This window comes from Mauremys reevesii, linkage group 2, assembly GCF_016161935.1.
Source record: "Mauremys reevesii isolate NIE-2019 linkage group 2, ASM1616193v1, whole genome shotgun sequence".
Classification (NCBI taxonomy): Eukaryota; Metazoa; Chordata; order Testudines; family Geoemydidae; genus Mauremys; species Mauremys reevesii.
The window spans coordinates 30,067,693-30,094,990 of record NC_052624.1 but is presented as its reverse complement, the minus strand read 5'-3'; the positions used below and the strand labels follow the sequence as shown (position 1 = coordinate 30,094,990).

Here is a 27,298-nt window from a genome sequence, read left to right as displayed (position 1 = left end):
ATAGGAAGTGCTATGCATTGCCTTGTAAGGTTATTCCTATTTTTTTGCTTCCTCCCCCCACCCCAATAACTAAACTGTCATTTATTTTGACTTATAAAAAGATGTGTATTTTTAAAACAAGTTTACTAATAAATATTATTTTACATGGCTACCCCTATGTTAGATTTTCTTGACATAGTGTATAATTAGGGTTGCCAGGTGTCCGGTTTCTACCTGAACACCTGGTCAAAAAGGGACACTGACGGCTCAGGTCAGCACCACTGACTGGACCACTAAAAGTCTGGTCGGCGGCACAACAGTGCTAAGGCAGGCTCCCTGCCTGCCCTGGGTCTGCGTGGCTCACAGAAGCAGCTGGAATGTCTGGTTCCTATGCACAGGGGTTGCCATGGGGGCTCTGTGTGCTGTCCCTGCCACAAGCGCCGGCTCTACAGCTCCCATTGGCCGGAACCGCAGCCAATGAGAGCTGTGTGGGTGGCACCGGCAGCATGGGCAGCACCCAGAGCTCACTGGTCTCTTCACTTAGACAAGTCAGCCACTTCTGGGCGCTGCCTGAGGTAAGCACTGCCTGGCTGGAGTCCGCACACCGAACCCCCTCCCATATTCCAACCCCCAGCCATGAGCCCCCTCCTGCACTCCAAACCCCTCAGCCCCAGCCTGGATCCCCCTCATCCACTCCAAACCCTCAACCCAGCCCCACCCCAGAGCCTCCAGCCAGAGCCCTCACCCCTTCCTGTACCCTAATCCCCTGTCCCAGCCCAGAGCTCCCTCCCACACTCCAACCCCTTGCCCCAGTCTGGTGATAGTGAGTGAGGGTGGGGGAGAGCGAGCGACGGAGGGAGGGGAGATGGAGTGAGCGGGGGTGGGACCTCAGAGAAGGGTCATGGCAGGGCTGCAGGGAGTGGGCAGGGTGCAGGGGGCAAGGGTGTTTTGGTTTTGTGCTATTAGAAAGTTGGCAATTCTACCTATAATTAAATAAAGACACTTTCTGGGAATACTTTTCAGCCCTTACTAGTTGAGATCTGACAACTCGTACTTCTCACCAACATAGCTGCTATCCAAGGAAAGTTGTCAGTTTGGGATTAAATATCAGCAGTGGTATGAAGTTTTTGTTTGTAACCAATAATTACCAGCAAATCTATAACTTTATTTCAACAGGCTTTTACCAGCCAAAATTACATACTAATGAAAAAAATTTAATACATTAGAGGGAAAGATTGGAAGTTTCCCAGTGATAACTACTATGTAGTAGAGTTAGAGTGATTTGTCAAATGTGCTATCTTGCCCTTCCCATAACATAGTTAAGATTGATCCAACTATCTTCCAACCTCCCCCAGCAGCCAGACCTTTGTCTCAGGCTACCATGCTGAGCTCTTTCCCTTTCCTGACTTTACTCAGCTTCCTTTCCCCACATTCTCTTCTGGCTCCTTGGCTTTTCTGTTCCCACCTAGCCCCTGTTCAATGACTCCTGCTTAGTGGCTTCCCTACTCAGCAGCTTCCAATTCCTTCTCTCTCTCTTTCCCACTAAACCAATGGAGAGCTCCAGCTATAGGGATGCTCTCCAGCAGCAATCCTCCTTTCTCTAGCAGCTCCCTGGCCTCTCCAAGATCTGGATTCTTCTCCTAGAGGAGGGGGACAGCAGAGGACTGATTATCTCTGACTGTGCTGATCATCATCTTTGGAGCTGCCATCCTCTACTTCCTGGCATCTTGCCCTACAATTTGGTCCTGTTTACATGTTTGCAACTACGAAGACGGGCCACCTGTTTGGGGGGAAAGGGAAAAATGTTAAATACTTTGAGAAAAAAGTTTAAAATGTATTTTTTTATTTCTGAGGCATGTCCCATATTTTAAGTGTCATTAGTGTTACGAATTGGTCTAATGATATTTTAAGTTAAATGCCTTACTCATACTTCAAGTGCAAATTCTTTTCCTGTCAGCTTTTTCCCATTTACAGAGAACATGTTTGTACACCTCACAATTGTTCTATATCTGAAATAATGTCCCATTAATAAGGTTTATCAGTGGAGAAAAACTAGTTTAACCATTTTGCCTTTATTAGCATTGTTGTGTTCTGTTTATCTCCTTTTCCGAGGAGTAAGTGAATCACAGTCAGACTGACCCAATATACAGTATGTAAGTAACTGTTTTAATAAATACATTCTGTTATAACCAGTTTTGCAAATACTTAAATATATACCATTTAAATAAGCATATTTATGGAGTTAACTGAAATACCATATTTACTACTTTAACATGTATTAATAGCATTGTATGTTTGCTGTCTTCAGTCTCTCTGCCTTATCTTATCAACTATTGAGATTTCTACCTGTATGTGAAGCACTGAAAATAACTCACAAAGTATTTGAAAACAACTTATTCTCTTTCTCTTCAGAATGCTCTCTCTCTTAATGAGTTGATCTAAGCCATTGCAATCTGTGTAGAATATTTCTCTATTTTGGACAGGATTGCACCCTCTCACAGTAAAACATAATGGAGGAGGCTAACAGAGAGGCATATCTCTGAGAAGTTCATGGAGATTTCCCTGCTACATTTTGTTGGGATGGAATAGCATTTGATTTCCTGCAGAATAGGTCTTAGGACCCTCATTTGAATCAGATTGATCCCCTTGGTCAAAAGAAGGGCAGGACCAGCCTTGCCACAACCCTGCTGCTCCAAGCTGGTTCAAATTCTCAAATGCTCCCTTCCTCCTAGAAGAATGATTCCACTGGGGAAACGCTACCAGGGGTTCCACTGGCCATGGGCACTTCCGTTATTTTGGGTACCCTTTCCTTAGTGCGGATCCTAACCATGGAGGTGAGGGTTCCATGAAACAGGTAACACAGTCACAGGCTTTATTATTTCTTCCTGGTAAGCTCTGAGATACCAAGATGAGATGATTTGCTTCCCTGACCAAATAGAGATTTTTTTTTTATTGGCCTAATACTAGCTCCCCGCCCCACTAGCATTCAACTAGTTCTTCATATATGCAGCCTTCTGACAAGTAGAATATCTCTATTTGAAAGAGTTTGACATAATTTCTTCTCCTGTCCATCTCATTATTAATCTTTAAATCAGACATGTCTGTTACTTACCCGCTATACTTCATTTTCATTTACAAAAAGCTAACAGAATTAAATTCAAGGCTGCCTGAAATGCACATCAGCTCATTTATATGAACAAATGTAGTTTCTAAAAACCTGGTCCTTTCTAGTTAAGTTACACCTAAGTTGATTCTTTCTCAGATTCTGCCTTATCAGTACTCTTTCATCTTACATATAAATTTCAGTGTCAAATGGAACAGACAAGCTCCCTTTAAATTAAAGTCTCAAAATATGTAACTTTGTTCCTGTGTAGACAATGAGAATGCAAAGGTATGGAACTGAACTGAACACATTTCTTCATCACCATCATCATTAACAAGTGTTTTGACATATCTGGTGTAGAATAAATTCCATTCATCACAGTAAAACTCTTCCAATTATCTTTTATTCTCTGATATTTTGTATCCTATTCATACTCATGACCTGGTGTGTCCTCTCCCCCCTCCCCTTTTTTTAGTGTAATGTATTTATTGAGAACCTTTTACAGACTCCAATGAATTAAGGGTCAACATTAAATAAAAATGAGTGCATGTATTCTTGAAAATTCAGTGTATGCTGGAATTGTGTAGCTTATAAAGTAAAATATTTATATTCCATAAAGGCTGTAGCATTTGATTATTAATAAGCTTTAATTCAGCCCACATTATAGTAACCTGATATTAACTGAAGAAATTCAGAAAGATCATGCAGAACTCTTGCTTCTTGTTTCAGCTGTATCATACTGGCTTTTACTGTTTTTCACTGCAAGTATGGGAACGTTGACAGTAATATGTACATGTAGCTGAACCTGTATGCTTAACAAAAAACAGCAGCAAAATAACTCTGAGACGTAAGATTTAGAAGCATATTAGCGTGTGGCCATTGGTTACTATTGCAAGTGAAGAAAACCTAAAATACGACAGGAAAAATCATCAATCTGGGACTGGCTGGAAAACAGATGTGAGGCAAATTGATAGAACCTCAAAAAATGAGGTACAGAAGAGATTACTGGAGAGTAAAAACTCACATATCAAGTGTTTAAAACATAACTCATGTTAACTGCATTTTTTTTGTTCTATAAAAAAAGCTATTTCCCCTGGGGCTGAGAAAACTTTCTTCTTCAAGTGCTTCTTCATGTCCATTCCACGTTAGATATGTGTGCGCCACATGCACCATTGCCAAAGATTTTTTCCCTCAGCAGTATCCGTCGAGCCGGCTTTAGTGCTATCTGGAGCCGCGCACTCATGCACTGGTATAAGATGAGCTGCCAGTCACGCACCCTCTTAGTTCCTTCTTACTGGCATGACAGTTGCTATTACAACCCTTCTTGCTTTAGCAAGGGTTTCTTTCCAGTTGTTTTTGGTATAGGCATAGTTAGATGGGATGGAGGGGGGACACTGCTCCTTCCCTCAAACCAGAGTGCCACTCCCTCCACCCCCGATTTCTGCAAGCGCCAAGCTGCCCTGCACAGCTAGCTTTGCTCGGCCTGTGGGGTGGGGGTGGGGGTGCGGAGAGGCTCTGTTCTTCCCACACTGCACCTCCCTCCCCTGGCAGGCCAAGCACAGTAGCCTGCATCTGGGCTGGGCTGGGGAGCAGGATAGAGCTGCTACCTCAGCAACAGGCCATTGCCTCCTGGGTCCTAATGCCTGCCCATTTCCTGTACAATGGTCAGTGCCCAAGGTTGGGGCAAGGAGGTAGGCAAGGCGGAAGAGAAAGGACTGGGGGGAAGGGAGCGAAGACAATGGTGAGAGGGATAGGGAGGAGGATGGGATGGGGAAGAGAAGGAGATACGGGAATGATGAGGGAAAACAGGAACCCAGCATGTGGCATCCCCTTGGTGGCAGTAGCCCCAGCAGGGAGGTGGCTGCGGTAGCACTGGGAGGCACCAGAGCAGCCACATTGCTGTAGCAGCTGGTGCCAGGGTGACTGCAGCTCCTGTGCTCAGGTCACCACAGCAGCAGCTGGGCTTCCCCATTAAGCCGTCCTGTCTCATCCCATCCCCCACCATCACTGGCAGCCCAGGTACCACTCCAGGTGGGAGGCAAGCCAGTGAGCTAAGGGAACTGGCTTCAGCAATGCACAGGTATGCGTGCATGCATGCATGCGCACCTGCGCTTTGCCCCCCCCCAATATAGCAGTCAAACTACGCATATGGTTTTTGCATTCTAACTCTTTGTTCTAAGTTATCATACTTTAGTGTATATAGTTTTTGTAATTAGTATTACTGTACGTAATGTAAATAGTTCCTATCGTTCAGGGACTCCTTCACCCCAGGGGACAGGCATGTCCTGGTCCCCAGGTTTCAAACCTTGTGCCTCCTTTGGCAAACCTATGCCTGTGGGTGACCCACACTCCAGCTGCTTGAAGTGCTTGGGAGAAACTCAAATGAAGGACAAGTGCCAGATCTGTCATGACTTCAGACCCCATACTAAAAAAGACAGAGACATTAGGCTATCCTTATGGAAGCCACCCTCAGACCAGCCTCAGAGCTGAGTCATTCTGATTTGGTGTTGAGCACTTCAGCGTCGGTGTGAAGTGCTCCTCCAGGAATGAGCTCTTCCCGGCACCATTCACCGTCCCCGGTGCCGAGGAAGAAACACAAAAAGCAGCGCACTAACAGAGGGGTCTTGCTAGTGCAGAAGAATGACAAGCAGGGGAAAGGCAGCACAGAGAGACTTGGGCCACTCTTCCACTCCTGGGCCCATGATAGCATTGTTGACTCCGCTTAGAGTGTTGAGTCTGATGCAGGACCTCTGCTGACACATGGAAGCCACCATGGAACCAGCAGTCTGACTTATGTTGACCCCAGGGGGTTTCCAAGTGGCGAGAGACCAACTCTCTTTCCCAGTCTTCCAGAACTCTAATGGGACACCCTCCAGCTCCACTGTCCAGAAGCAGGAAAGAACAAGGGATGTTGGGCTCCTTTCCAGCACTAGACCCCTCCAGCACTGTCTAGAAGCAAGCCAGTCCTGATCTCAGTGTGCCGCATATCTCCAGTCTTCCACCCGTCCTCAGACCCCCAGCACTGCATGGTGGCAGAATTGGGTACCGCTCTGTTGTGGTCCCCAAGAGAGGACTCCTCTTCTAAGTCCAAAGGGGAACCCAACATGCAACTCAAGGCTCACCACTGGTACCCAGACTATATATGCTACCGGACTTCAGCACCAGTCTCCCCGACGGCACTTGGCCAGTGGGTCACTGGCTGATACAGTGGCCTTACTGGAACCTTGACTGCTCACAAACAGCATGTAGGTCACACCCTGAGTGTCTGTGTAGAGCTGCAGCCTGCCAGCAATACTCCAGTAGATACTGGTTTTCCCCCAGCCTTGGTTTCCCCTTGTCGGGTGACCCCTTTCTCTTTTCCCCAGGTTCCCGCCTGCAGTGCTCTGTCCAAGGTGCTTCTGGGTTGCAGCCTGCTCCAGACAGTCCTCCCTCCCCAAGATCCAGGCAGCTATTCATCCTGCTCTGTCCTGTGCGTCTTTTTATATGAGCCTGCTAGGCCCTGATTGGTTGCTCTTCACAGCCCTTCTCCTATTGGCTGCTTTTTGCACAACCTCCCTAAGGCTCTGTTAACCCCTTACTGGCCAGTGTGGTGTGGACACCCCATCACAGGGGTCCATTGCCCCTGTATAGGGTCAATATGCAACAGTATGCTACTTTAATTGGAGTTACCAAACAATTCAGTTTAAACACAGCACTGGATTAGTTTTAATTAAATAATAAAACAGTTTATTTAACTACAAAGAGAGAGATTTTAAATGAGTACATGTATAAGGCATTAAAGTCAGAAATGGTTACAAAAGAAAGAAAGAGAAAGTGCTTTCTAGTAACTAAAATGTAACAAACTATACTTGGTTCAAGGTAAAATCCTTGCCATCTGTTCCCAGCAACATAGCTGACCAAATTCTCAAGTCAGGATCACCACCCAGAGTTCAAAGAGCTTGTTTTTTGGTCATCTTTGGTGAAAGAAAGAGCAAGAGATCCCATGGGGTGTTTTTGCCTTTTACTTTTATAGTCCAGTCCCCCTTTAAAGTGGATTCTTCTGAATAGTACCCCTAAAAGCAAAGTTTATTCAAACAGTAAAGAAGGTGATATAGAGGTTATTTTGGGGGTGGAGTGAAGGTTCCCCCATGCTCTTTCTTCTCTCTCCTGTGTATGCTCAAATGTCAATTTACCTTGACTCCCTCTTGCTGTCTCAAGAACCTTGTTTACTACTTATATGTAAATTGAGGTAAACACACATTCCTTTGTCTAATTTTTTTTACATTTGGCAGGTTGTCATTAATTTTAAATATTACAAAAGATCAAGTGCTATTTCAAGCCTATATCAGTGCAGTTGTTATATTTAGAGTGTTTGGTTAATATTGTTGGGAAAACTCAAATTGGAATTTTTCAGTGACTCCCAAGCTTAAGATGAATGAAATATGTTAGAAAAACTTTAAACTTTAAAAAAAAATGACTAACTTAAAAAAAAGTGAGAAATTAAGCTTCTGATACACCTCTTCACTAGATCATAGGTCTATCCTTATGGTAACAGTCTTGTACTCTAATGGTGGGAGACCTGATAGGATATGTATACATTTATGTAATGTGTGCACTTCAAAAGTGGACTCAGAAGTTGTACTATTTACAGAGACTAGAGTTATGTAGTGGTGATATCTGTGACAAATGATAAATTGCATATTGTCGTGCAAATTTGGTTGTCCTAGGTTTACAAGGGACCACAAGGGTCATCTAGTCTAACCCCCTACCAAGATGCAGGATTATATTGTGTCTAAACCATCCAATACTGATGGCTTTCTAGCCTTCTTTTGAAAACCTCCAGTGAAGGAGCTTCCACAACCTCCCTAGGCAGTCTGTTCCATTGTTCCACTATTCTTACAGGAAGTTTTTCATGAGATTTCATTTAAATCTGCTATGCTGTATGTGGCAAAGTACCTGCTTCTCCCCAGCTGGCTCAGTCCCTTTTTGCCTTGGGGTCACAGGCTTGGGCAAAGTAAAAGCCTTCCCAGTCGCGCAGGGTCTGGCTGATCCTCCTCTCAGTCAGCCCCTTGCTGTTTTTCTCCCCTTCTGGGGACAGAGTGCAGTCTTCCTTGCAGGAAGAGGGCAGAGCCTTGCTGCACCTATTTGCTGGCTGCTTCTCTGCTTCTCCCACTCCCCTCCTGTTTCCCTGCCAGGGAGGGTTTAAAAAGGTCACCAGCAATTGGGGCCAGCTGAACCACATTAGTTCCCTGGTAACCCTTGTTCCAGCTGAACCTAATTTCTCACAGCTGCCTCTCCTCAATGGATAAGGAGAAGCCTTTTAACCCCCCTGGGACTAATTGCTACCCCCCCCCTTTGTAGCCATTTGGCCTGGGTTTGCCACATATCCCCCCCCCCCCTGCTCAACACTACGGGGTTGGGCTACTTGGGTCGGAAAGCAGTGCACCCTTGACAGGCCATCTGCATTGCCATGTTGGGTCCCCGACCGATGTCGTACTTTGAAGTGAAAGGGTTGAAGCGACAGAAACCATCTTGTTACCCTCGCATTTTTGTCCTTGTTTTGGTGCATCCACTGCAAAGGGGCATGGTCCGTCACCAGGGTAAACCGCCGCCCAAGTAGATAGTAGCGGAGGCTTTCTATGGCCCACTTTACTGCCAGGCATTCCTTCTCCACTATGGCGTATTTCCGTTCCCTAGGTAGGAGCTTCCTACTGAGGAAGAGGATGGGGTGTTCATCATCTCCAACCATTTGTGAGAGCACCGCCCCCAGCCCTACTTCCGAGGCATCCGTTTGTAGGATAAACTCCTTCCCCCAGTCCGGAGCTATTAGTACGGGGTCTGTGCAAAGGGCCGTCCTCAGATCGGCAAAAGCGGCTTCTGCTGCAGCAGACCATTTTACTATGTCTGGGCCCCGAGCTTTGGTTAGGTCTGTTAACGGGCATGCCCTGGTGGCGAAGTGGGGAATGAACCGTCTATAGTACCCCACTAGTCCCAGGAACGCTCTGACCTGTTTTTTCCGGAGTGGTCGGGGCCACTTCTGTATTGCTTCCAACTTGTTGAGTTGGGGCTTCACCACGCCCCTCCCCACTATATACCCAAGGTACTTAGCCTCTGCTAACCCGATTGAACATTTGGACGGATTTGCAGTCAGTCCTGCCTTCCTCAGGGTGTCCAGGACTGCTTCCACCTTCTCCATGTGCGTCTCCCAGTCGGGGCTATAAATAATGACGTCGTCGAGATAGGCTGCCGCGTACTTTCCGTGGGGTCGTAACAGTTTGTCCATTAGCCGTTGGAAGGTAGCGGGAGCCCCATGCAACCCAAAGGGGAGAACAGTGTACTGATATAGTCCTTCTGGAGTTGCAAAGGCCGTCTTCTCCTTGTCGGCTTTGGCCAGGGGGATCTGCCAATAGCCCTTGGTAAGGTCAAGGGTAGACATAAACCGTGCCTTTCCCAATCGGTCAATCAGCTCGTCTATCCTGGGTATAGGGTATGCGTCGAATCGGGACACCTCATTCAGCTTGCGGAAGTCATTGCAGAATCTCGTACTGCCGTCCGGCTTAGGCACTAAAACCACGGGACTGGACCATTGACTATGAGATTCTTCGATGACTCCTAAGGCCAGCATCTTCCTGACCTCTCTCCTAATCTCTTCTCTCTTGGCCTCCGGGATCCGGTATGGCTTGATGTTCACCTTCATCAGTTTAGACACAAAGGGGGTCCCTTGGTCTGTCAGGATCTCCTTAGGTATTCCTACTCTGGAAAAAATTTGGACCAATTCTTTGGCTATAGTCTTGGACATGGTATTCCGTAGGGGTACGGCCTCGGGGTACCGGGTGGCATAATCTAGCACTACCAGAATGTACTGATGGCCCCGGGCTGACTTCTCCAATGGCCCTACAATGTCCATAGCTATTCGCTCAAATGGAACCTCGATAATTGGCAGAGGTACCAAAGGGGCCCTTAAGTATGGTCGGGGCCCATGTATTTGGCATTCCGGACAGGAGGTACAATATCGCCGGACGGCCGCATAAATGCCAGGCCAAAAAAACCTCTGTAGGATCCGATCAAGGGTCTTATCTACCCCTAGATGGGCCCCGAACAGATGACTGTGGGCCAGATCCATTACCGCCCTCTGATGCTTTCGGGGGACCAAGAGTTGTTCTATAACTTGGTCTTGGACCCGGACTACTCTATATAGCAGATCTCCCTTAATCATGTAATATGGCCCTGGACCCTTAACTCTCCCCTCCACTGGGACCCCATTTACCTCGACTACCTCCTTGTGAATATTGTGGTATATGGGATCATTGGCCTGATCCTGACCAAAATTCCCGCGTGCGGTCCCCATTTGACCAAATTCTGGGGGGTCTACCTCCGTCTCCTCCTCGGGGACAGCCCCTGGGGAACCAGGCCCAACGATAGGGTTGTGGATGGCCGACCCAGTCCCGCTGTCAGCCGAGCCCCTTCTTTCCCCTGCCAGCGTAGACTTCTGGCACTGGGTCAGGATCCTCGTCCCCCTCCTTTTATCCGCCCTCCGTTCCCTCCGAGTCTTCCTGGGCTTCCCAGGCGGGGAGAACAAATCCTGGCTAAACTCATGGAAGGCTGGGGAAGGGTCACCTATCTGGACCATGCCTTGGGTCCCAGGGTCATTATTTTCTTCTACCTCGTCCCCGGGGAGTAGGCCATCAAACCCCGGGAAATCTCGTCCGATAAGGACAGGGTACGGGAGTTTCGGAACTACTCCCACTGTCAACTTAGTGGGGTTTCCGAGAACTTCTATGCTTACGGGGATGGTTGGATAATAGTTGACATCCCCATGCACACAGGATATTCCCGAGCGTTTGGCCCGGGATAGTTGGTCCTGCCTGACCAGCTTCCCCGAGACTAATGTGACTGCACTTCCCGAGTCAATTAATGCCGTGGTCTCTATACCGTTCATCTTAACAGGCCTAGTGTATCTATGCGGGACCATCGCAACCCCAACCAGACTTATTAGATCACATAGTCCCCCTATATCTCCCAGTTCACACTGCATAGGCTCTCCTAGATTTGGGCATTGGGCAGCAATATGCCCCACCCGCCACAGGCATAGCATCGGGTCCCGCTTGGGGCAGCCCCTATTTTTCGGGCTGCTGGGATTTATCCCCCGAGTCTTTCTCCCCCAGTCCTCCAGCCTCTCCGGGACTGCCGGCTGCTCTCCCGCCTCCTTCCTCCTCTCCATTGTCCAGCCTGGCGTTAGGGCAAACCGGGGCCTCGGCGCAGAGACTGGTCTCCGATTCTGGCGCCTCCCTTCCTCGGTGGTCCGAGAAAGTTCTTGGGCTGCCAAGTGTCTCTCTACGAGAGCAACTAGTTCATCACAAGAGGAGGGATCATTTTGGCAGACCCACCCTCGTATGTCTGGCGGCAACCCCCTCATGTACCTGTCCAATACCAGGATTTCCACTACCTTCTCTGGCCAATGGGTCTCAGGGCGGAGCCACTTCCGGGCGAGGTGTATCAGGTCAAATAGCTGGGACCTTGGTGCTTTGTCATCCCGGTATTTCCACTCATGGAAGCGCTGGGCCCTCATGGCCGGCGTCACGCCTGTCCTTGCCAGGATTTCCGCCTTCAGCTGGGGGTAATCCATAGCTGCGTCTGCGGTCAAGTCAAAGTAGGCCTTCTGGGCCTCCCCACACAGGAATGGGGCCAGGAGGCCTGCCCACTGGTCTTGGGGCCAGGCCTCCCGCAGTGCCGTCCTCTCGAATGCGAGGAGATATGCCTCTATATCGTCATCTGTAGTCATCTTCTGTAAATAGTTGCTAGCCCGTAGCAGCCGGGTCCCCTGGGCCCCATGCGTCAGCGTGGCCAGGGCTTTCAGCTGGTTCACTACTTCATTCAGGGTGGCTCGATCTTGGGCCGCCTGGTTCATCAGCAGCTGGTTGGTCTCCTGTTGGACACGCACTGCCTCTTGCTGGGCCGCCGCCTGTACCCTGGTAGCCTCTTGCTGGGCTGCAGTGGCCTGTAACAGCGCCTTCACAACATCCTCCATTTTTTTTAATTAATTATTATTATTATTTTTTTTTTTTTTTTTTTTTTGTGATTTACCTTGCCCTGAGGTGGCTTGCCACAGAGCCACACTCACTATCACATCCCACTCCTGACACCACGTGTGGCAAAGTACCTGCTTCTCCCCAGCTGGCTCAGTCCCTTTTTGCCTTGGGGTCACAGGCTTGAGCAAAGTAAAAGCCTTCCCAGTCGCGCAGGGTCTGGCTGATCCTCCTCTCAGTCAGCCCCTTGCTGTTTTTCTCCCCTTCTGGGGACAGAGTGCAGTCTTCCTTGCAGGAAGAGGGCAGAGCCTTGCTGCACCTATTTGCTGGCTGCTTCTCTGCTTCTCCCACTCCCCTCCTGTTTCCCTGCCAGGGAGGGTTTAAAAAGGTCACCAGCAATTGGGGCCAGCTGAACCACATTAGTTCCCTGGTAACCCTTGTTCCAGCTGAACCTAATTTCTCACAGCTGCCTCTCCTCAATGGATAAGGAGAAGCCTTTTAACCCCCCTGGGACTAATTGCTACCCCCCCCCTTTGTAGCCATTTGGCCTGGGTTTGCCACATGTAGTTTGAACCTATTGCCTCTTGTGCTGTCCTCTGTGGCAAGGGAGAACAACTTTTCTCCAACTTTTTTATAGCAACCTTTCAAATATTGAAGACCATTATCATGTCCCCCCTTAATCTCCTCTTTTCCAAAATAAACATACCCAGTTCCTTCAGCCTTTGCTCATATGGCTTGCATTCCATCCCTTTGATCATCTTTGTCACTCACTTCTGGATACTTTCTAGTTGATCTACATTCTTTCTATACATTGGTGACCAAAATTGAACACAATACTCCAGCTCAGGCCTAATCAGCGCCAAGTAGCATGGTGCTATCACCTTTCATGACTTGCATGCTGTGCCTCTGTTAATACATCCTAAAATTGCATTTGCTTTTTTTTTACAACAGCATCGCATCTCTGACTCATGTTGAGGTTGTAATCCACCATAACTCCCAGATCCTTCTCAGCAATGCTGCTGCCAAGCCAGCTATCCCCCATTCTATATTTGTGTATTTGTTTTTTCTTACCTAAGTGAAGCACCTTACATTTGTCTTTGTTGAATTTGATTTAGTTGTCTGATTGTCTCATCTCTGCACACTAATCCACCTTCTCTTGGGGCTGTTTCTATTTTGGCTCCCAACAACGCCAATCCTATCAGTAGTCCGTCCCCTTTCCAAACTCCAGTTTGACCCTACCTCACTGTCAAACAGAAGCATGTGCTGTAGGCGTCTGAAGCCATAGTGTCAGTGACATAAAAGGTGGGGCAATGTAATGACTGTGGAGTGGGACTTGGTCCTGTCTGTTGCATGTCCCTCTTCCTCATTTTTCCTGGAGAAGAATCCTCAAGACATGCCCTGATCTCTATTCCAGGCAGGAACTGGGCAGGTGGCTTATTCTATTAGAGGAACTGAAGCTGAGTCACAGGCCCACATGAAGTCAGAGGTTAGGGTGAAACAAATGTCCCCACTTTCCTCCCAGTACGTAGTGTCACTCCTCAAATCTGTGTTTGAGTTGTGGAGAGGGAGGTGACCAAGGCACTTTCTCTCCCTTCCCTATAGCACTGAAGGCTTGAGAATTGAAGGAGGATAGTTGTCTTCTCTTTCCTACACAGAGTTTTCTTTTATTAGTAGTATAGGTGGAGCTAGTGGCACCACCTATAGTTAAGGTTGCCTCATGCTTTTTTCCCAAACTTTAACCATTTGAGCTGAAATTTTCTATGCCTCTGGCTGAATTTTTTTTTTTTTTTTTTGAAATTTTAAGCGAAAATGGTTTGTCCACTTCTAAGAATGAGGTTAAGGGAGAATACATGTTTGCTAATGTTAAGTAAAGTTCTTACTGCCATTTTATTGAAAAGCTCTAGCTCTTCTTTGCTTTGAAGCAAGGACTTGAAATTTGGCAGAGGAGTTGTTCTAGTGCTATCCCAGTCCACCAGAATGTGGCCAAATTAAAGCGTCTAAAAATTGCCATTTGCATACTTTCAATAGAGGTTTCTTAGAGGCTGGCAGCAAAATTGTCTGAACATTCTATCTGTTCTGAACATGCTCCAGTCTGGGTCTGCATATGGCTTTACCTGTAACTGCTCCTGGCTATCAGTGGCCATTGTGGTGTCAGGCATCAGAACAGAGAGCAGGGAAACTCTCTCCTCTGCTTTGAATGATCCCTCTACTTGTGCCAGGGGAACATGGAGAAGGAAGAAGCAGCAGCACTGCTATTCAAATGTAGAGGGATCAGGAGCAGAGTGGGGACAAGATTAGGGTAGGGCATGGGGATGAGAAGGTAAAATAGGGGAGAGACTGGGAGCAGGGACAGGAACAGAGAGGGAGCGTGATAGGGACAAGTTGGGGTGGGCGGACAAGAGCAGTGAAGTGGGGGACAGGAGTATAGGGGATGAGGACAAGCTTAAGAGGATAGAAGCAGGGAAGACAGGAACAGAAGGAGACAGGCTGTGAGAGACATACTAGCAGACTGGGGTAGAATGGGTTGGAAAGGTTTGTAAACACTAATGAATGCTCCCTTCCAGAACCTGGAATAGCATGTAGGATTCCTGAGTTCACAACATTCTTCTGCTGTCTGCAAATAGCTGTGAAACCCATGGGCAAAATGTGTGTCTTCCCCCTGTAGTGTCTTCTGCTACTACCACCAGTTATTCCATCAGCTCAAGTGGTAGATGTCTGTGCTGAACATCTAAAGACCCTGCTCGTGACTAGTGTGGTGGTCAGTTTGGTTCCATATGATGGAATTTGTTTTTATCACTTTGATTTCCTAAAAGTCTAGGAAATTACATTTAAAAAAATACGTTGAAAGAATGTTAAGATTTCAAAGTTCAGCACTCAAAAATTAGGAAATGGCAGTATTAAGTTTACCCAGGCAATCGTAATTTGGTCCTCTTGTGAGTATGCAGAATGATAATGTCTTTAATTACATGATCACGTACTGTGTTTTTCCACAGGATGGGATGAATCAGGCTTGGAGGTGAATGGGATTGTTGTCAGTAGGATGCCTACCTCATTTGTTGGAGAACTGGGAAAGTGTGAAGTGAATGAGCCAGGGGACTGCAGGAAGAGAAGATGCTCCCAGAATTAAAGCAGTTGAATGTCACTTGGAGGAACTAGATTCTATTCTGCCTCTTCCTCTGTCACTTAAATCAGACTTCTCACCCTTAGACATTGTATATTCCTTATTGTCTGGGTGCCCAACTTGAGACAGCTGGGGACTGATCTGAGGATGTGCTGAGCACTACTGCAACTAGAGTGCATGAAAATTGTTCTTTGAACATATAAAATGCTAAGTACTCTGAAAAAAATAAGGCCCAAGGCATCCCAGATTGGGCATTCAAAATTAGTGGATACTTTTGACAGTTTTGGCCTTACTCTCTCTGCACTTCAGTTTCCTCTTCTGTAAAAAGGGGATAATAATACCACTTCACTTCATAGGAGTGTTGAGAAGTCAAATTCATTAATGGTTGTGAAGCACTCAGATGCTATGGTGCTGAGCACTGTATGTGAAGATATAATTCTGACTTCAGGACAGGGTTTTGGATAATGTGTGTTAAATAAGGCATCGAAACCACAGATTGATTGATGAGGATAAAAAGAAATATTAAATAGCTATCAATTCAGCTATCAATCCCACCTTGAGCAAATGAGGCAGGTATGCTACAGACAACTTGATTCACTACACAAACCTGATTTGTTCCCAGAGCACCATCCATCCTGTGCACTGGATGAGTCAGAGTCACATGTAACTAAAGACTGTATCATAATGCATGCGCACAAGGGGGCCAAATTAAGATTCTCTTGCATCCGACGAAGTGGGTATTCACCCACGAAAGTTCATGCTGCAAAATGTCTGTTAGTCTATAAGGTGCCACAGGATTCTTTGCTGCTAAGATTCCACAGGCAACCTTTATACTCACATTTCCTAATTTTTGAGGGCTTGATTTTGTCACAGTAATGTTCTTTTTGGTATATATTTGTTGGTTAGTTATTGTATCACCCAAAACGTACTGAGAACTTTCCAAACATAGTCTTTTGCTATGTGATCCCACAATCCTCCAAAGGTCACAGGAGGGGGAAGAGCAAGAGGAAGACTAAAATATTGGAGCAAAGTTTCGTACACATTTTAGTGTGTTGGCTCATTGAGAGTTGTGGAATGAAAATCTACCTGATAGAGTCATTGGTTTAGATTATGAATATGGATCTTTGTTAATTTTAGCATTCCACAAACGTTGAGATGAGATGATTCCAAGTTTGTACTGAATCCAACCGTGATTGTAGTGAAAACATAAGAAACTTACAAAATAATTAGAATTATGAATTCATTATATTTAAAATATAAAAACAGTGGTAATGAAGACCATTTTTTTTTACAATTTTTTATTGTGCAGGTTAGACACACAAACTTACATGTGCATGTCTCCAACTATCATGTATATTTCGGCCTTTTTTTTTTTCATTTTCCATATTTGAATTCCACTTTATCCCTGATTTTCAAAAGATTCTAGTTAATATACTGATTACATAACTAAGCAAAACCAAAACAACCCCCCAGCAACCTGAATTTTTATTTTATTTTATTTTTTGGGGAAAATGTTCTTCTGTTATCATGATTGCATTTTTAGCACCTGATCCTACAGTGACCTCCATGAGGGCTGACCTGAATACACCTGTGGAGTTTGATTAAATTCAGTAGGGTACCATGTGACCAGACCTCTGCACCCATGCAGAGCACCATTAAATTCAATTTAATGCTCCAAGTGCATAAAGGCTTCATTGAAGGGTCAGGGTCTTAATTTGTAAAATTACAAAAATGTTTGTATCTTTTTTTCCTCGGCATTGGTTCTATGTTTACAAAGAAGACTAAAACATGGGTAGAACAAATGACCAAGAAGGAGACAGAGGTCAGACTAAAGCACATAAAAACTATAAGAACGGCCATACTGGGTCAGGCCAAAGGTCCATCTTGCCCAGTATCCTGTCTTCAGATAGTGGCCAATGCCAGGTGTCCCAGAGGGAATGAACAGAACAGGTAATCATCAAGTGAGCCATCCCCTGTCACCCATTCCCAGCTTCTGGCAAACAGAGACTAGGGACACCATTCCTGCCCATCCTGGCTAATAGTTCTATCCTTCATGAACTTATCTAGTTCATTTTTAGACCCTTTTATAGTCGTGGCCTTCACAACATCCTCTGGCAAGAAGCTCCACAGGTTGACTGTGTGTTGTATGAAAAAATACTTCCTTTTATTTGTTTTAAACCTGCTGCCTATTAATTTCATTGGCTGACCCCTAGTTCTTGTGTTATGAGAAGTAAACTTCCTTGTTACTTTCCCCACACCAGCCATGATTTTATAGACCTCAATCATATCCCCCCTTAGTTGTCTCTTTTCCAAACTGAAAAGTCCCAGTCTTATTAATCTCTCCTCATACGGTAGCCATTCCATACCCCTAATCATTTTTGTTGCCCTTTTCTGAACCTTTTTCAATTCTAATATATTTTTTTTTGAGATGAGGTGATCACATCTGCATTCAGTATTCAAGATGTGGGCGTACCATGAATTTATATAGAGGCAATATGATATTTTCTGTCTTATTAGCTATTCCTTTCTTAATGATTCCCAACATTCTGTTTGCTTTTTTAACTGCCTCTGCACATTGAATGGATGTTTTCAGAAAACTATCCACAATGATTCCAAGGTCTTTCTTGAGTGGTAACAGCTCATTTAGATCCCATCATTTTATATGTATAGTTGGGATTATGTTTTCCAATGTGCATTACTTTGCTTTCATCAACACTGAATTTCATCTTCCATTTTGTTGCCCAATGAGGCAGTTTTGAGAGATCCTTTTGTAGCTCTTCACAGTCTGCCTGTTAAGATAGGACTTAACTATCTTGAGTAGTTTTGTTTCATCTGCAAATCTTGCCGCCTCACTGTTTACCCCTTTTTCCAGATGATTTATGAATATGTTAAATAGGACTGAGCCTAGTACAGACCGTTGAGGGACACCACTATTTACCTCCATTCCGTAAAACTGACCATTTATTCCTACCCTTTGTTTCCTATCTTTTAACCAGTTACTAATCCATAGGAGAACCTTCCATCTTAACCCATGACTGCTTGCATTTTGTGGGGACCTGGTCAAAGGCTTTCTGAAAATCTAAATACACTATATCCACTGGATCCCCCTTGTCCACCTGCCCCCTCAAAGAATTCTAGTGGATTGGTGAGGCGTAATTTCCCTTTACAAAAACCATGTTGACTCTTCCCCAACAAATTATGTTAATCTATGTGGCTGTCAATTCCATTCTTTACTATAGTTTCAACCAGTTTGCCTGATACTGAAGTCAGGTTTACTGGCCTGTAATCGCCAGGATCACCTCTGGAGCCCTTTTTAAAATTTGGTGTCACATTAGCTATCCTCCAGTCATTTGGTACAGAAGCTGATTTAAGTGATAGGTTACATACCACAGTTAGTAGTTCTGCAACTTCACATTTGAGTTCCTTCAAAACTCTTGGGTGAATACCATCTGGTCCTGGTGACTTATTACTGTTTAGTTTATCGATTTGTTCCAAAACCACCTGTAATGACACATCAGTCTGGGACAGTTCCTCAGATCTGTCACCTTAAAAAAAAAAAAAAAAAAAAAAAAAAAGGAATTGTTCTGTCTCCTCCTTGGACTTGATGTCTGATTGTATACGTAGATGTAAATTAGACAATGTTTTCAGGCACGTAAATTGATAAATTACTGCTGTTCAGGTCAGGAAAGGCATTTCAATCCTGGCTTTTTGCTGTCGTTCACACCAGTGCTCCTCAACACTTACAGCAACTCTACTTTGCATAATTAGATTCACTGATCACTGAAGATGAAGTAATTCAGGTTCAACAGATCAAATGGGTCAAATATAAGGATTTGAACAATCCAATTTTTAGGTAAAGCTGAATTTATTATAAAGTTTCAAGCTCATAACAAATGAAAAGTCATCTAATGAATGAGTGGGATATTAGAATAAGTGGGATATTTTTCTGTATATTTAAGCAGTTAAATTAATGCTAGTTAAAAGATTGCAGGTGAGAGTCCTTTAAAGAGTTATTGTGTGTTGTTTGTGTAAATGTGCCAAATAATATCATTACTGTAAAAGGATCCAATTTGGCTCCATTGAGTATGTGAAATTATTGTAACAGGAGTATCTGATGTAATTCCTTCCTACTGCCATTATCCTCTTTACACACTGGAATCAGAATAGAGAAATGTCAAGAAGATACAATTAAATAATTCTGGTTTGGTTTCTGTTGACAACTTAATATGTCTTTTTGTTTTTCTTTTATTAGTACTATCTTTCAAAATTTAATATACATAAAGTGTAATTGTTAGTAACAATAGAATAGAAAGGTCTTAATATGATAACATTATCACATTGTACATACACCAGAATGTGGGTTGTCATAGAAAACCTAAAACCATGAAGGAGTGGTTGCAAATTACATTTTATGAAAATCATATTATGCATATATGAAATATGTGGTGATCATTTTAAATTCAAAAAGGTTGTTTTGTCATGCTGGTGGATATTTTACATGGAATATTTTTCTTCTGAAATGGAAGGAAATGAGCTAGTGGTTTGCTGATTCGCGGTGAAACTATTTCCTTTCCTAAATGGTTTTTTTAAATGGTTAGAATATTTACTTTTTTTAAAAAAAGCAGAATTCAAAAGAGCAGGAATCTTGTCTCCCATTTATTTTAATGGACAAAATTTCAAATGAGAGAATTAATCTACCTTCTGGAGTGTTAACAGTGCAAATAGCATAGATGTGCAAGTGTCCTAAAGTAGTGAGATTACTGCATCATAGATATGATTCTTTGAACCTCTGGAGGAGTATCGCTGGTATAATAACATCTGTAGGCTTATTCATTGATAAATATTTGCCTTTTTTTTAAATCCCCTTTCTCATTCAAGATATGTCAGAGCACTTCATTATAATACATAAAAATCTGCCAGTGATTTACAACATGAGTATGTAGCAGAGAACCTTACACCAAAAATATACATGTAAATAGTTTGAAATTTTAATATTTTTAAAGTATAATGTGTAACATTTGTTTCTACACGTTGTAAGAGAAAGAAATAATGTTTTTGAATAGAACAATTATAACAATTCAAAATTATAACATCTCCTCTGCATCTTTAAGACTATATTAGTGATCTCTACCGCCATGTGATGGAAATACATAGAGCACTCAATGTTGATAAATGCAAAGTAATGCACATTGGAAAACATAATCCCAACTATACATATAAAATGATGGGGTCTAAATGAGCTGTTACCACTCAAGAAGGAGATCTTGGAGTCATTTTGGATAATTCTTCAAAAACATGCACTCAATGTGAAGCAGCAGTCAAAAAGCTAACCGAATGTTGGGAATAGTTAAGAAAGGGATAGATAATAAGATAGAAAACATCATATTGCCTCTATATAAATCCATGGTATGCCTACATTTGAATACTGCATGCAGATATGGTCACCCCACCTCAAAAAAGATATATTGGAATTGGAAAAGGTTCAGAAAATGGCAACAAAAATGATTAGGGGTATGGAATGGCTGCTATAGGAGGACAGATTAATAAGACTGGGACTTATCAGCTTGGAAAGGAGATGACTAAGGGGATATGATAGAGGTCTATAAAATCATGAGAAAGTAAATAAGGAAGTGTTATTTACTCCTTTTCATAACACAAGAACTAGGTGTTGCCAAATGAAATTTTAATAGGCAGCAGATTTAAAACAAACAAAAGGAAGTACTTCTTCACACAACATACTGTCAACCTGTGGAGCCCTTTGCCAGAGGATATTATGAAGGCCAAGACTATAACAGGGTTCAAAAAAGAACTAGATAAGTTCATGAAGGATAGATCCATCAATGGCTATTAGCCAGGATGGACAGGGTTGGTGTCCCTAGCCTCTGTTTGCCAGAAGCTGAGAATTGGTGACAGGGGATGGCTCACTTGATGATTACCTGTTCTGTTCATTCCCTCTGGGGCACCTGGTATTGACCACTGTTGGAAGAAGACAGGATACTGGGCTAGATGGACCTTTGGTCTGACCCAATATGGCTGTTCTTATGTTCTTATGTTCACTGTACAGCCGTTTCTCCACAAGACTATTATATGTCCTCCAGTTTGAACAAACATAAACTCTTACTTTTTCCAGGTACCAAATGATAGGGGAAGATATTGTGTAACATCTCCTTTGTAAAGCTGCCACTAGGGTGGTTGTTTTGTTTGTTTTGCTTGTTTATTTGTTTTAAAACCTTAATTCTCTTTGGAGCTTGTATAGTGTGATCTAGGCTTGTATACACCACTTGTGTATACTAGCTTCTAAAAGAAGAATGTACAATAACTGCTTAGCACCTACACTAAATATCTCACTAAACATGCTGGATGTGCTGAATTGATGCCTCTAAAGAAATCATAGTTATAGTCTGAACTGAGTATTTTTGTTGATTTATTTTTTGCTTTTTGTCTCCATGCAGTTACCAATTACAATAATGTGGTAGAAACAAATTCAGATTCAGATGATGAAGACAAATTGCATATTGTGGAAGAAGAAAGTGTAACAGATGCAGCAGATTGTGATGCTAGTGTGCCAGAAGATGACTTGCCAACAGACCATACAGTATTACCAGAAAACAGTGAAAAAGCGGGAAGTACAAACAGTTGCTGGGAAGATGAAGGTATGTTCCGTTTGGGTAATGATGCTCTAATTAGGAAAATTATACTTGGAAACATTCACTCAATAGAATTTTTTTGAATACACTTCATCATTAATGTGTATTTATAAAGTTGGGGCTAGATACACAAAGAAATGTAGGAGTGGTGATGCCAAGAAAATTACTGGGATTCACAAACTGAGTTTGGTGCTTAGACTCCCTGTGAATAGGGAGAGATAGGCATCCCTAGAATTCACAAAAACCAGTACACTGGGAGGCTCCTTGCCTAAGCTAGCCAGTGGGAGGTGCTAAGCCCTGCCTCTTTTTCAGAAATAGATGCTGTTTTAGCAAGAAGCTGGGGTAGAAGGTGCTGAACTCCCTAATAACTTTTAACCCAGGGATGAAGGTACTCACCTATGTTGTGGGAGATGCCCAGTTCAAGTCCCCCCTCCACCTGAGATGGAGAAAGAATTGGAACAGGGCTACTTCTCCTGTGAGTGTGCTAGCCACTGGGCTATAGGATGTTTTGATGTGCAGCTCCATCAGTCTCTCCTGTTGAAACTGTTCCAGTAGGGATATATCTTTTTTTTTTTTTTTTTTTAAGTCACTGGAGCAGAGGGACTCAATCCAGGACCTTCCATCTAGGCTACATTCTCATTTTCATGCTTGTTCTCTCTTTCTAATCTGATGTTGAAAGTATTCCGTGCTTACTGGATCGGGCCCTCCAGACAAGTTAGGTGCAGGAACACTTAACTTCCCCCTTTCATGAATCACTCAGGAGAGGGGCACTGGATTGGGGGAGCCAAGGAGTAAGAGCCACTTGGGGAGCTGAGGCAGCTTTGGGGAGTCGCCGACCCTCCACCTGCCCAGGGTGGGAGGGCCCAAGAGCCCGTGCCCCAGCTGTCACTCTTCGGCCCTCAGGGTGGAAGCCAGAGCCAGATCAGGGTAGGAGCTGTGTGGGCAGCTGTGGGGAGCCACGGACCCTCCACCTGCACATGGCGGAGAATCAGGGGGAACGGTGACAATTGGCCAGGGGCTGCTCTCAGATCTACCCAACCCCAGGCAGGTGGAGGGGCCCAGACTTCCCGGTCCAGCTCCAGCTTTGCTGCAGGGCGGGGCCTCCCGAGGAAAAGGAGGGTTGGGGCAGGGTCTCATGACTCCCACACTTTTAGGAATAATCCCATACAAGCTGTGCTTTCTCAGAGCTTTATCAGTGTAATTTCATCTGCTTTTACTGTTCTTATTTAAAATATACCATCAGCCTTTCAAATCTAGCTGATAAAATTGAGCAGCTGAACCAAATTGTACTATAAACCTGGTATGTGTGCAAGCATGAGTTTGAGAGACAGGTGGCTTAGTGTTTAAGCTTGGCTCTAAATAGCTCCATATGTATAAATTTGTACAAAACCATGACTTTGGATTGGGCTCAGTTATTAACTTTACTATATTTTGATTTTTGTCTCTATTATAAATACATTAAATATGCAGCAAATGATCGTGTATACGTCAGTGATTTTTACTAACATAGACTTTCACAGCTGTTTGAACAGCTAGTAGATTTAAATAATTAATATACTGTGTGTTTGCTAAATTAAAGTTTTTAACATTCAATACTGAAAAATATACATACTCTAAAACATTCTTCTTATAGTGAAGAGAAGTCAGTTTTCGTGGTTTGTTAACATTATGATTTATGTAAGTATGTGATTTGAGTATTTTGCAATAGATAAATCAGAGAAAAGGAGAAGGATATAGTAGTTTTACAACATTTTGATTTGCCATGTATTTATATTTTTGACATTTGTAGTAAGAAAGTTCAGTCACAAGTATTTTGGTGCTCTTGGTTGTACAGCATAGGTCTAAGGAAACAACACTTGAATATGTGCTGTTTGTCTTAAAGGGAAAAGCCAATAGGGTGGGTAACTGAAGCACTGAGAACATCCCTGAAACACTTCTGTGTGTGTTTTTAGAATACCAGTTTACAGCATGTGTAGCAAGTTGTGTTTTCCTCAATAACCTGTACTGAAATTTATCCTGCATATCTGGACTCAGTGTACTTTTTGGTTTTCACCTGATTGATCAGTTCAGAAAAATGTAGAAGTAGGTGCAACATACTTAAACTACATTTCATTATCAGATCAGTTTCTTTCCGTTTCCAGCAATTCTAACTGAAGTTCTAAAAAATCTTCAGAACAGGTGTCTCAAATATAAGGTGTATATCTCAAGAGGTTTAACTGAAACACGCATACAAGTCTCAACAAGTGAACCACATGTATCCCATTCAAGTTGATGGCAATGTTCCAACATTGGTGTGTGTTGTGATTCTATAAGGTCTTCTTCCCCCCTCCCCTTTTAGTTTAAACTAAAACTTACATTATATTTTTAAAAGTATATTGTTATAAAGTAAAGTTTTCTAATGAAAAAATACAGTGTTATTAAACTAAGGCATGATAAATTTCCAAGTAAAATATATAGGAAATTCAGAAAATACATATTTTGCTCCTCTTACAGGTTTTTTTCAGGTGTTTAAAACTTGACTGAAAAATTCCATTCCTGCTGGATTTCTGTATAAGCATCTTAGACTGAGAGCAAGATTCTTTTTATCTTTCTCTATGTTTAAAAAAATAGTTCAGACATTTGAGGAATCCAAATGCATTTAAAAAATTAGTTCAGATACATTTTTATGTTTGTGTAATTCAAATCCATAACAAGGAGCAATAGCTTTTGGCATTAAGAGTATAATTTTGAAAAGACCTTATAGAATCAACAAAGTATTCAAGCTCTGAAAACCACATAAGATGAAATTCATGCTGCTGAAGAGGGCGCACTCAAGACCCCATGCAACATTTAAACCCCACATTAAGAATTTAAGTAGGGCTTAAGTGCAGGGTATCTGGTATGTGGCAAATTTCACCCATAATGTGCACACACTCAACAACTGGATGCCATTCATATCTAGTGGATGCAATGCTTATTAAACTAATTTTATTTCTGTACTCCTTTTGATTTAAGTTTACACTTGTATCTTAGTGCCTTCCAAGTTAAAAAATAAGTATGGTTACTAATGTCAGTCAAATGATGTTTTCTTACCATTTTCCCTCTACCCTCCTCACTCCAAAGGGGAAAAGTTAGATTTGGTTTGTCTTTTTTTTTTTTTTTAAAGTAGAAGTAAAACTAATATGCTGTAGGTTGCTATCCAGGAAACCCGAGTTGAAGTGAGTCTTGCTTGTCAATGGGAAGATTATAAGGTTTGTGGTTATTCTTAGTTTCTTCCAGAATATATTCTACACTCTTGGGCCAGCCCTCAAAAAATCTTGTTTCCTGCACTTACAAGCTTCACCTCTGAAGTATGCAAAGCCATCATTTCTGAGGAGCAGGGCTATTGAGGGTGGTCAAGGTCCTGGAGGGTAAGACCTTGTGTAACCAGACCATGTCAGTTTTTATAGCCTTAAAACTGACAGCTGAGAATTTAAACTTCAATTGATGTTTTCTAGAGAGGCTTTGAAGTTAAAGAAGTACAGATTGTGTTTTCTCAGTAACCTGGGTTACTGAGGAGGCATGCTGCAGCATTCTGCATTGGTTGCAGCTCTTTTCAGGCCTGATGCTTTCAAGCCCAATGTAAGCTGCATGGCGTAATCAAGCTCAGATATAATGGAAGTGTGGTATGATTCAAGACAGGTTATTCCCAAAAAGTACAGGCCCTAGCCAGTCAGAGAGGGGAGATCAACTTGACTGTAGACAGTTCTTGCTGTGTGCCAGTCCAGAATCAGAAAGTTGTCTATAAAGATTACTATACTACAGAATGCCTTGATGATTTGTGGAATATCTCCTCCTCCACTAGAGACAGCACTGTGGCAAAAAACTCGTTGAAAGTGTTTCTCTGTCTAGCAAAAAGGAGATTTTGCTTATAGAGTTTAGCTTCAGCCAAGTCCACTTTCTCCATGTGCTGATCTTTGTTATCTAACTGTCTCTGACTGATATTGTAGGCTGTGAACAATAGGTAGAGTTATGTGTATTGTTGGCATTTGAGCCCATAAAATCTCTCCATTTCTCTGAGCAACTGTTTGTAAATATTGAAGAGGAAGGGAAGAGAAGGGAACTGCATAGTACTCCACAGATGAGGGCTCTGGCCTCAGAGGCGCAGAGGCCCATCACTACCTTCTGGGTGTAACTCTTGAGAAATGTTTCACACCATTTTAGAGCTTCTGCCTGAGCCTCTGCTACTTCTCTTAGGCATGGTCTACACTACAGGGTAGGTTGAATTTAGCCGCGTTAGGTTGATTTTAAAATGAATGTGTTCACACAACCAACCCCGTTCCGTCGACTTTTCTGTACTCCTCCCCCAACAAGGGGATTAGTGCTAAAATCGACCTGACTGGGTCGAATTTGGGGTAGTGCGGACGCAAATCGATGGTGCTGGCCTGCAGGAGCTATCCCAGAGTGCTCCAATGTGACCACTCTGGACAGCATTTTGAACTCCAATGCACTAGCCAGATACACAGGAAAAGCTCTGGGAACTTTTGAATTTAATTTCCTGTTTGGCAAGCATGGCAAACTCAGCAGCACAGGTGACCATGCAGTTCCCCCCAGAATCATAGAGCGTAGAATGTTTCTACGCTCCCCCAATCATCTCCGTCCCTGAGGTTATCGCAGATTAGAAGGCGAAAATGCACTCACGATGACATGTTTTCCGAGCTCATGCAGTCCTCCTGCACTGATAGGGCACAGCTTAATGCATGGAAGCATTCAGTGGCAGAGGCCAGTAAAGAATTAAGTGAGCGTGAAGAGCAGAGGCAGGACGCGATGCTGAGGAAAGCCAGCAAGAGCACAGACCCCCTCTGCATCCACTGTATAACCGCCTACCCTCCTCCCCATGTTCCATAGCCTCCTCACCCAGATGCCCAAGAACGCGGGGGGAAGGCTCCCAGACAGTCCACTCCAGAGGATGTCCCAAGTAACAGAAGGCTGTCATTCAAACCATTTGATTTTTAGTGTGGCTACAATAAGCAATGTGGCCGTGTCCTTCCCACCTCCCCCACCTCACTCGAGCTACCTTGTCTGTCATCTCATTTTTTAAAAAAATAATAAAGGAAGAATGCATGGTTTCAAAACAATAGTTACTTTATTTCGAAGGGGGGAGGGTGGTTACCGGCTTACAGGGAATTAAAATCAACAAAGGGGGCAGGTTTGCATCAAGGAGAAACACACACAACTGTCTCACCGTAGCCTTTCCACTCATGAAACTGGTTTTCAAAGCCTCTCTGATGCGCAGCGCGCCTTGCTGTGCTCTTCTACTCGCCCTGGTGTCTGGCTGCTCAAAATTGGACACCAGGTGATTTGCCTCAACCTCCCACCCCACCATAAACATCTCCCCCTTACTCTCACAGATATTATGGAGAACACAGCAAGCAGCAATAACAATGGGAATGTTGGTTGTGCTGAGGTCTCACCTAGTCAGCAA

The 27,298-nt window shown here is 43.6% G+C and overlaps 1 protein-coding gene across 2 annotated transcripts in view; it reads left to right on the top strand.

Moving 5' to 3' along the window:
* The window catches only part of ZEB1 (zinc finger E-box binding homeobox 1), a 253,319-nt gene that overhangs the window by 141,571 nt on the left and 84,450 nt on the right, over positions 1-27,298 (top strand). For both annotated transcript variants that reach the window (XR_005593894.1, XM_039523785.1), the window contains exon 2: positions 21,661-21,861. Coding sequence is in view for 1 of the 2 variants with exons in the window: in XM_039523785.1 (XP_039379719.1) it covers positions 21,661-21,861 (201 nt within the window). In the remaining variant the exon portion in view is untranslated. The remainder of the gene's footprint in view (positions 1-21,660; positions 21,862-27,298) is intronic.